An 11,742-nucleotide genomic window follows, 5' to 3' on the forward strand; every position below is an offset into this window, starting at 1 on the left:
AGAGAGAGGAGGAAGCAGGCTCCCTGCTGAGCAGAGAGTCCAATGTGGGGCTCGATCACAGGGCCCTGAGACCATGACCTGGGCTGAAGGCAGAGGCTTTAACCCACTGAGCCACCCAGGTGCCCCGACAGTCTCCCATTCTTAACACTCTTGAATTCTCAATTCTCTTTTACAGAAAACTAATGATACTGTTTATTCAATTGTCCTTGCAGATCCTTTCTGTACATGCATGAATGTAATGGCTTGCTGTTCCTGGGGGAGCCAAATGGTATCACAGTTTAATAGGCTGTAATGTTTTCACTTAGTAATACAATGTATAATTCTTTGTAACTCAGTATTTATGGACCTACTAGATCTTTTTCATTACTATTTTAAATTTCAATCTTGACTCTATTCTTATTAAAAAATCCAGAGTTTACAAATAGAATTTAAACAACAGATAATTCCTGTTGCTCCCAGAGGTAACTGTTTTCTCTGTTACAAACAGAAATGAGATGATTGTACATCCTTCCTTCTGTACAGATACAAGTTATCTGAGATTCTAAGAAATAGAATTGCTGAGTCATGCTTCACGTGCATTTAAAATTTTGATAATGCCAAATTCCTCTCCAGAGCCACAATAATATCTCACATACCCGAAGACCATATATTTTTTCTAATTTAATAATCTGAAAGAGATACCTCATTATTTCATTTTTCACCTTTTATTCTTGAAGTTTTGTGTCTTTCATGTGTTTATTGGCAATGAAGAGTCTTTGAATCAATCTTTTGCCTATTCTTCAAAAGTGTGGGTTTTTAAAAAAATACTTTTCTGAATAGCAGTCTTTGTTTTATATTGGAAATATTTTCTTGTCTTATCATCTTCTGTTAATTTATACAGTATTTTATCCTTCAGAATGTTAAAATGTTGATATAATAAAAATTTATTAGTCCATCCAGTATGCCTTTTATCTTTTAAATATTATATTAAGAAGTCATATTTATCCTAAATTCATCAGTATATTTGCCTAAAATTTATTTTAATACTTAACATAGTTCTGTTTTATTTTTGAGTTTAGATCTATAAATCAATTGGAATTTATTTTTATGATTCAGAGGCACATACACTCTCTCTCTGGCTCTGCCCAACATTTTCAGTGTTCAGTTGAATACATTATTGAATAGTTTGTATTAATTTTTGGTTATTTAGCTTTTCTTTTTTTTTTTTTTTTAAGATTTTATTTATTTGAGAGAGAGGGAGCAGGAGAGAGTGCACGAGGGGGTACAAGCAGGGGGGCTGCAGAAGGAGAAAGAGAGAGATGCAGGTTCCCTGCTGAGCAAGGAGCCCCATATGGGGCTTGGTCATAGGACCCTAGGATCATAACTGAGCCAAAGGCAGATTCTTACCCAACTAAGCCACCAAGGCACCCCTCTTTTTTTTTTTTTTTTTTTTGCTAATTTTCTATTCAATTAAGAGTGATCTATTTGACATATTCTTTAATTTTTCCATTTCCATTTTTTTTGGTTATAGAATTTTTATATTGTTGTTCTTAAAAATCTGATTTGTCCTTTGTTTATAGTCTCTTACTTATATTTATAATACATTTAATTTTAAAACATATGAAAGGGCTTATTTACATCTTGTGCCTAAGATATTATTCGTCTATCTAGTTTTACATTATGTTTTTTCTTCTCAGAGAATCATATTTTTCTTGCATGTTTTTGGAGTTTTGATTGTCAGCTTATATTCCTTAGAACTTAATATTTGGGAATTTTTTGAGACCTTTTTGATAGGTGCTAGACCCCCCTTCCAGCAATATCATCCTACTTTATGAACAATGGAAGAACCTTACAACAGTGTGATTTCATTAAATCTCTCTCTCTCTTTCTGGTCTTATCTTACATTTACCATTACATACATTATACTCTGTAGTAGTCTTATTTTAGTTTGAAACAGTCAGGGCTTTTTAGGAAACTTATAGTCTCTTTCTCTTTGTCTCTTGCTCTCATTCTCTCTTTGGATGTGTGTGTTTTTTGAAGATACAAAAAATTTATTTTATATTTACCCATGTATTTACTCTTTTTCACTGTTCTTCATTCCTTTGTGCCAATCCATGGTTCAGACTGGTATCATTTTCCTTTATTCTTTTAGATTTTTGTCTCTATGAGATTGTTTTTATTTTGTCTTCATTTTCAAAGAATGTTTTCCTTGGAAATGAAGTCCAGGTTGCCAGCTTTTTTCTTTCAGTATTTTGGTAGATATTGTTCCATTGGCATTTGCTTCTGGTTAGTTGTTTACTGAATGTGTTTTTTTTCCTCTGCTTTTAAGTATGTTCTTTATATTTGGTTTTCACAATTTTGACTATTATATATTTAGATGTGTTTACTTTGTATTTATCTGCTGAGGTTTATTGGGCATCTTGGACTGTGGGTTGACTTTTTTTTTTTTTTTTTTCCCTAAGAGAGTGGGGAGGGGCAGAAGAAGGAGAGACTAGTAAACAGGCTGCACACTTATTGCAGAGTCTGATGCAGGGTTTGATCTCACAACCCTGAGATCATGACCTGAGCTGAAATCAAGAGGTTGATGCTTAACTGACTGTGCTGCCCAGGCACCCTGGGTTGACAATGGTGGTTTTTTTGGTTTTGGTTTGTTTTTTTTCCCCCCACTGCTTTTGGAAAGTTCTCTGCCATTTTCTCTTCCAATTATTTTTCTCATCCACTCTCTCCTTCTTCTCCTTCTCAGACTGCAATTATACAGAAATTGAACAGGTTATTTTCCCTTAGGTCTCTCTTCATTCTCATAGCTGCTTTCATTCCTTCTGTTTCCTATTCATGTCTTTAAAGTCATTGAAGTTTCATCCTCACAGTTCCAGTCTGCTTTGAAATATATTGAATTCAACATTATCAATGTCACATTTTTTTGTTTTTACCATTTACATTTGATTTTTTAATAATTCCCATGACTTTGTTAAAATATTCTATCTCTTCATATGTTATCTTTTTCATTAGCTCCTTTAGCCTTTGGAACATAGCAATTTTAAACTCTCCATCTGATCTTTCCAGTATCTTGTTCATTTTTGTGTCTGATTTTATTGATTCTTAACTTTCTTTCTTTTTTTTTTTTAAGATTTTATTTATTTATTTATTTGACAGAGAGAGATAGAGAGAGAGAGAGACAGCACAAGCAGGCAGAGAGGTAGGCAGAGGCAGAGAGAGAAGCAGGCTCCCCACTGAGCAAGGAGCCCGATGTGGGGCTCGATCCCAGGACTCTGAGATCATGACCTGAGCCGAAGGCAGCGGCTTAACCCATTGAGCCACCCAGGCGCCCCGATTCTGAACTTTCTTAATCATAAATCATATTTTCTTGTTTTTTAGTGTACCTTGGGCTTTTTTTTAATTGTGTGCTGGATATTTTGTTTTGTAGCAAATGAAGGTAATCTTATTTTCAGAAAGGGCATGGTCCTTTGTTTGTCAGGTTTCTAGAGCAGGAGTGAGATCGGTCTGATTTGTAGTTGAGCTGGGTCTGGGCTTTGTTGCCGCTTTAGTTTGACTCAGTCCACTCTAGTGGACTGTTTTGGATGTTTTGAAGATAAGATCAGGATTTTCTCTTCAGCAGTATCTGTTCTCTGACCACTGTGGAGACTATCGCATCTGCCTGCTTTTCACAGCTGAGTTGGCAGCTTTTAGAATTATAGAAGATCTCTTCTTGCTTTAGAGTCTAGCTGCCTGGATTTGAGGTTCCTGGAGCGTTGTTTTTTTTTTTTGTTTTGTGGTTTTTTTTTTTTTGTTTTTTGTTTTTTGTTTTGTGGTTTTTTTTTTTTCTCTCTCCAGGTCTGCTGCTTGTTTTTTACACCTCAAGGGAGTTATTGACAGATCTCTATTTCATTCTCTGCTAAACCACTACACCCAGATTGTTCACTGGTGATGTTATGCATAAGTTGTCTAGAATCAGTTAACTTTTCACATATCTAACCACTGTTCTTGTATTGTGTTTCTGGAATGCTTTACATTTACTAACTCATTTAGGGAAGTAGTATTTTTCTCCCTTTATAGGTAAGATATCTGAGGCATAGCCAAACTATGATTTTGATCCTTGACCATCTGTACTTTATTAAATATCAGGATAAAGCCTGGTTCTCTAATGTCACTGTTGTTCCTATGAGTTAAGTTGGATTCATGTAGCCTGAGGTTAGACTGCACAGACAAACTAAAATGTTATTTTTTGCCTAAAATGGTATCATTCTTTGAAGGAAGAAGTGGAGATAATTTTAATGATCTGATACCAGTGAGAAGTTTTATTAGCTAGGTGAATGAAACAAATGGGAACACAAATAGTTATATAATATATGCTGCCTGTAACACATTTTTTTAAAGATATGGGTTCTTTTGAGGGGATTAATTAAAAAATGAATTCTTGGGTGCCTGGGTGGCTCAGTGGGTTAAAACCTCTGCCTTTGGCTCAAGTCATGATCTCAGGGTTCTTGGATCGAGACCTGCATCGGGCTCTCTGCTCAGCAGGGAGCCTGCTTCTCCGTCTCTCTCTGCCTACTTGTGATCTCTGTCTGTCAAATAAATAAAATCTTTTAAAAAAATGAATTCTTGGGGTGCCTGGGTGGCTCAGTGGTTAAAGCCTCTGCCTTTGGCTCAGGTCATGATCTCAGGGTCCTGGGATCGAGTCCCGCATCGGGCTCTCTGCTCAGCGGGGAGCCTGCCTCCTCCTCTCTCTCTCTGCCTGCCTCTCTGCCTACTCGTGATCTGTCAAATAAAAAAAAAAAAAAAAAAAAAAAAAGAATTCTTAGTCATTTATAGAAATGAGGAAATGGGGTCTTGTTTATACCCTTCATCGTTATATTCTGGTGAAAAGGAGCATGGACTTGTGCTCAGGCAGACCTGTACTTGAACTGCAATTACTGCTTTTGTTGGTAGGTTAAGGGTTGGAAAACTATAGCCTGTGGGCCAAATCCTGTTCACTGCCTGTTTTTGTGAATAATGTTGTTATTGGAATATAGCTACACCCATTCATTTACGTGTCGTCCTACAATGTCAGAGTTTAGTTGCAACAACTGTGTAGTGCAAAGCCTAAACTAGTAAATATCTGGCCATTTACAGACGAAGCTTGATAGCTCTGGGATTGGATGATTTTAGAAAAGTTACTTAATCTCTTAATCTCAGTCTTAGTTTCCTCATGAGTGAAGTAGAATATAAATTAACTAATAAGTTCATGTTAAGGAAGGCAGGTAAATTATATGATGCTTCTGGCAGGGTATCCAGAATGAATTAGGCCTTTAATATAGCTTTTATTCTTCTAAGAGAAAATATTTATTATTGATAACCAATTTAATAAATCAGTGTCCTGAAGGGGCTCTATCACCCCTATATTCTTGTTCAATTTTTTCAGTGAGTTAGAAGATGACCAATACTAGTACAATTAGTGTATTTGGTAGGTATCAACCTTTATGTATATCATGCATTATATGGATTCTTAAGAAAAGTTGGGGTACCTTTCAGGTAAGGATTAACCTTTTAAATTTTAGAATTATCAATTCTGTTGCCTGACAATAAGGTACTATTTAAGAAAGGAAAGAAATGTTAAAAAGTTTCCTATGTAATATTGCTTTTATTGGGCTGGTTATAAGCAGAGGCATTTAGTGCAAGTTCATTTACAAATGAATGAATTGACAGGTTGACATGTTTGTGCTTGTGACAGATCAACCCATGAGAGGGATGGTGACTCAAAACAGTGACATAACTGAACATGACTTTTTTCTTTCCCACTTACTTTTTCGAAATTGAGTGAATTGAACAGAAACCATGATATCATATATATCATGTAAATCATATAAGTAACTGCTTGGTCATGAATATTTTTTGTCTTTTACTAGGAAGTATGATTTTTCAAGTAAATTATGACAAAAATAGCTCCATGTCAAATCATTGTTTTTTTAACTCCCTGTTAAGTCACCAGAGTCTGCAACTTCCTTTCCTTAGTGTCCCAGTATGTGAAAATGATCTTTGCAATTTTTTAATCCTTTGGTAGTTTTCAAGATTTTCACTTTGCCCTGTTTTACCATTTTCTCATTTATATAAAAAATTCATGTGGAGGATGTATTCTCTATTGGGTATCACAGTAGAGAAAGAGTAACTTGACAAGTATTTCCATAGCACTCATCAAGCTTACAGTTTATTCAGGACAGCAAAAAGAATTCCACAAATAGTTAAGAAGAGTAATGAATGAGAAGTAACTGGGCCAGGGGATTAGGAAAGCCTTCTCTGATGAGTCAGCATTTAGGCTGAGATGTCAAGAATATGTTCAGTATAATAAATAACGAATGGTGTAGGGTATGTCCGATGTATCTGGGGCCACAGGGTGTCTATGCATGGAGAATAGTACAGTGTGAATCTGGACAAGGTCCAGGCCTAATGATCTTGGCCTTTTGGGACCACGTTAAGTACTGAGAAGCATTAAAATCCATGCAGGTGTGTTCTAGGTTGACCTAGGGTGGCTGTTGCAGTAGTTTAGGTCTGCTGAAGGATGCTGGGGCTATCCACTAATGTGGCAGCATTGATGATGGAGAGAAGAAAGCAGATTTGGACATGGGATTGTACTCAATTAATTGGATCTAGTATGACAGGGAAATTTTATCTCCCAGCATGAGCTAGAAAGGATGCTTGATGATACTGATAGGAAACAGTGGGGAAGTACAGGCTTGAGAAGGAGACATGGTTCATTTTGCATGTGCGTTAGAGATGCCTATTGAATGTCAGTCAGAAATTAATGTATTGAGTCACTCACTGGCCTTTTGAGAGTCAAATGCCCCACAAGCAGGTGTGGATAAGAAAGAGATACCTGTTAAAACAAGCAGAGGATAAAAAAGAGGTGGAGGACAGTGAGGGGCATGACGGGTCATAGAAGCCACAGGTGGAAACTGTCAGGCATGATCAACAATGCTGAATGCCACTTATAGGTCAGGTGAACCAAAGACTTGGAATTATCCATTAGCTTCTGTGACATGGAGGTCACTGGTAATCCCAGAAAAAAAGCGGTTTCATATTATGGCAAGTGGAATCTTCTCAACCTCCCTTAAAATCTTGAGTCTGTGTATTCTATTTGAGAGGATTGTCTCCTCCCATTGTGGTGGTGCTGTGCAGCACATGTACCTTTTAATGATCCTCCTCAGGTGCTTTCAAGCCGCTTCCATGCTGCTTTGCTGTATTTAACTCTGCTAGCTTGTCCCTTTAGGCTTCTTCTCACTCCTAGTTTCATTAATCAGGCATCTAATGCTCTTAGTGTCTGAGCTCCTCGCCATCCACGGCTCTCCTTCGCTGCATTCTCACTTCGATACTGACATCCTTTTATAGTCAATGAAAATACTTTACCTCATGTTTTATTTTCATTTTCTCTCTCTCTGCAGAAATTATGATAAACTACTGGAAAACTCTTTTTTTTTAAGATTTTATTTATTTATTTGACAGACAGAGATCACAAGTAGACAGAGAAGCAGGCAGAGAGAGAGAGGAAGAAGCAGGCTCCCTGCTAAGCAGAGAGCCCGATGTGGGGCTTGATCCTAGGACTCTGGGATCATGACCCGAACCGAAGGCAGAGGCTTTAACCCACTGAGCCACCCAGGTGCCCCATGGAAAACTCTTAAAATCAGTCATGTTTTGTGAAATTGTTCTTAAATAATTTGGATATTATTGAATAACTTGAATTACTGAATTTCTCATTTTTAATATTTGGACTGAACTTAGACTCTCATTTGTGTGCTTCATCAAAACTATTATGTCAAGGGGCTCTAGAATCTGGCTTTGTTACAGAGAAAATCCATCAAGTTATCTCCATGAGCTGGGCTTATAATGGATTCAGATGTATATACAAACACAGGGCAGCTTTTGCTACTCTAACTTTTAATAATAACCCAGGAAATTTCAAATAAATGTGCAGAGTTTTCAGACACATAAAACCATTGAACATTTCTGGTTGTTTGGTTTTTTTTGCTGCCTGTTAGGAGTTATGCTGGTATATTTATTCTCCTCAGTTGTTTTGGTATTGCTCTCCGCAGAAAAATTAAAGCTATAGAGTTTGACACCCCATTATTAACAGTGGATAAATTAAAGGGATTCTTCATAAAGTTAGGCAAAACTTTAAAGAAGATCACCTTGGAGAGCAGATAAAGAAATTTTATATGTATTGCTTGGAGAGGGGGAAAAAACCCCAAAATAACGTATAGTTACTTAAAAAAAATTGTTAATGTAATAAATTGGACTTCTATTAACATTGAAAGTAAAAGTAAGGTTGAAAATAAAAAAATATATAGGTATTTAATTTAAAAATTCTAGGTCAGCAAAAGGCATTGCATTGCTTTCTGGTCTTGTTTTTTGATGGACTTTTCATAGAATTGTAGTGAGAAATGATAATTAAATTCTGTATTTGTGGTAAAGTGAGTCAGTCATCTTGGAGTGCAACAGTCTGTGCCAATCTAAGACATACACAGAAATGCCCAAAATATAAACTTATGTGGGGAGAAGAAAGGAAAACATTTCATGGTACCTTTTTCTGGGGGTGGATAGCCTGGGTTTATTAGTACAGTTTTTCCAACACCATTTGCCCACCGACAGAAAGGCCTAAATGATATTTTTATGAAAAGAATATCTTTCAAGGGGAACCTGGGTGGCTCGGTGGGTTAAGCCTCTGCCTTCAGCTCAGGTCATGATCCCAGGGTCCTGGGATGGAGCCCCACATCGGGCTCTCTGCTCAGCAGGGAGCCTGTTTCCCCGACCCCTACCTCTCTCTGCCTGCCTCTCTGCCTACTTGTGATCTCTCTCTCTCTTTGTCAAATAAATAAATAAAATCTTTATTTAAAAAAAAAAAAAAGAATATCTTTCAAAAAGAGGTTCCTGCCAGTCGTTAATTGCAGAATGAACCCCATCAATACTCTATTTTGTAGCTATTCTGTATACACGAATGGTTTCCCAGAGCACAAGAGAATTCAGTCATATATGTATCTCTGTTCTAGAATTCTAGTAAATACTCTCCAGGCTACCAAGTGCTCTGTGTCATATCTCTCCTCTGGAGATGGCAAGTGAACATGATACCAGAGTAATGATCATTCCCTCTAGGATATATGTATATCAAGAATATTTTTGTGCGTACTCTCACTTTCCCTCCCTTCTTTTTCTTTTCCTTTCTTGAACTGCTCAGAGATAGACCTTTATGAAGTTCCTGATGGCTTTACTTTTTAAATAAAAAATTGGAATTTATGGGGATATTTAGATAATATTTAGATAAATAGTAATGATGTCTGTTAAATGAGTCTGATAATTGTGTGTTTTTTTGTTTTTTTTTTTTCTCCTAGGAGTGTTGTCTTTGCAATTTGAGAGGGGGTGCTCTTAAAGAAACAAAAAACAACAAGTAAGTAATGTGTTCATTGTATTCAATTTTATTGTTTCCTTTTCCTTTCTAGAGTGTTGATCCTCTGTGTGGACAGTTTGCTGTATTACCTCTCATTATTGGAGACATTGTTTCAAAGCTTTTGTTGTCCAGATCTGAGGTTGGGATTACAGTGGATGTCTTCAGAGACTGTTACTGACAGAGTCTGTTACTGACAGCTTGTTCACCTCTCCAGGTTGAAGGTGGTCTAAGCCTTGCTTCCGTCCATGTCTTTGACACCCCTCTTTTACTAATGGCGGTTTGAAGGTGAAGGCACCCCATATCATCTAGGTGCCATTGGAATCCTAGTGTTTAATGTGATGAATCCTATTAGTCTAAAAAAACAATGTGCCTCAAAAAACAGTGAAATCTGTTACCTTCAGATAAATAAAATCAATCATAGTCATAACATTAAAACAAAACAACTTACTATTAAAACCAGCAAATTAACAAGAAAGTGTATGTTCTTAAAATAGAAACATAGGGAGGAAAAATGTTGATTTTACGATTTAAAGGGGGACAGTTGAAGAATATGAAGAGAATCTTGAAAGAGAGTCAGAAGTGAACATAAAGGTAATCTGGTTTTTAATGTGGTTGTTGAAATACATTTTTGCGTGAATTTTATTTTCATGACCCAATTTTAGTATTTAAAATGAGGCCAAAGCATTTTAAATATCCCTTTGGAAATAGGAAAATATAGAAATGATAGAGGCAGAGATGGTAAGTTGGCATTTAAAGGCCAAATCCAGCTCCAAGATATGTTTTAGTTGACTGAAACACCATTTTATAAATTTGATACAAATTAAAAGTTGAGAGATTTATACAAAATTTTTTTATACAAAAATTTTTATCTGTACTTGAAAAATAATTGTGCATCTCTTTTTGACAATAACATGTTGGGATGAGGACCTAGCCTAGATGGGACAGATGATCCCCACGTTATCATGATTTACCAGTATATTTGCTTACCTCCTGGCTAGCCCTGCAGGTGCTGGAGTTGGGACCCCTGGTATATAATGTAATGATCAAATTAACATAACTGTGTGCATGTGCACATGTTTCAAATTGCTTACAAGGAAAAGTGAAGGCATTTATCATTCCTGTGTTGATAAAGTTTAATCTAATAGACTAATTTTTACTTAACTATGGATCTTCCTTTTTCACACCCCTAGTTAATGTGATTGGCACTTATACTAAAAAGTATTGCGAGGTCTAGGATATTGCACAGGTCATGTAGACTGTGAGCTGCTTTAGGTGGTTCCTGTGCAGACAGAGGTGGTAAGAACTTCTCTTTCTACCCTTGGGCTAGGAAGGAAAGGAATAGTGTTTACTATAAGATTATAGTATTTATTAGATTTAGAAGAATGCCCTGATGGGGTTGACACTTGTCCTCTCTTCCTGTGGTCTTTGAAGGCAGGATGGAGTCTCATGTTGTCTGAGTGACATTCTTTTCGACGTAAAAATAGGCTTATGGATATGATAATTCCTTTAAGATGTCTTTAAACCTTAAGAGTCTTTATATTTACTTGGGGCATGACATTTATGATAAACTAAATAGTGTTAATGGGGATGTCATTTTTCTGGGTAATTCAGAATTCAGCTTTAAATAAGAAATGAGAAAACCAGCTAAATTTCATTCCTCCTTATCTCTGGGTTCTTTTGGTTATAGTAGGATTGCAATGAGAAACAACTTAATTAAAGACTTAATCAATGTTAATTCTTTTAGATGACTTTACTGTTTGTTCTAGTTTTTGGCGACTCTTGTATTATGTAAAAAGATTATATGCTATACCCACTTCATTCTTTTTATTAATTGAACTAATCTTTTGCTACATATTAATTAGCTTAAGTATATTAAACACCTGTTGTATTTCAGTACCAAATGAAATAGGAAACCTACATTTCAGTATTTTATAGAGCCAGTGTGGAAAAATACCGTATATTGATAGTATCGAGTCTTTGGTCTTCACTCCATTCTTCATGTTGGAGTGGTAGGCAGGTGCGGTATTGAATCTTTCCAAGTATCACCCAAGAGGTTTAAAATTCAGAGTCTGTTTGTGACGGATTTAGGCTTTTGGCTTTCTTTCTTGTCTGTGTATTTACTCTCTGTGAGAATTGCCACTGCCTAGCTGAAGTATACAGTATCTAAGTTTAGGGAACTTTTTTTCATGTTTCATGTCTCCTTTCCTGTAGGTGGGCCCATGTCATGTGTGCTGTTGCGGTCCCAGAAGTTCGATTCACTAATGTCCCAGAAAGGACACAGATAGATGTAGGCAGAATCCCTTTACAGAGGTTAAAATTGGTGAGTGGCAAAGCTTCTTTTTTTTTTTTTTTTA

The 11,742-nt window shown here is 36.3% G+C and overlaps 1 protein-coding gene across 2 annotated transcripts in view; it reads left to right on the forward strand.

The window, feature by feature from the left end:
- Positions 1-11,742, forward strand: part of LOC111156570 (lysine demethylase 4C) — a 467,853-nt gene that overhangs the window by 325,825 nt on the left and 130,286 nt on the right. For both annotated transcript variants that reach the window (XM_022517552.1, XM_022517553.1), the window contains exons 16-17: positions 9,333-9,388; positions 11,600-11,708. In XM_022517552.1, the coding sequence (XP_022373260.1) occupies positions 9,333-9,388; positions 11,600-11,708 (165 nt within the window). The remainder of the gene's footprint in view (positions 1-9,332; positions 9,389-11,599; positions 11,709-11,742) is intronic.

This window comes from Enhydra lutris, unplaced genomic scaffold (genome assembly GCF_002288905.1).
Source record: "Enhydra lutris kenyoni isolate GAN:26980312 unplaced genomic scaffold, ASM228890v2 scaffoldscaffold47, whole genome shotgun sequence".
Taxonomy (NCBI): Eukaryota; Metazoa; Chordata; class Mammalia; order Carnivora; family Mustelidae; genus Enhydra; species Enhydra lutris.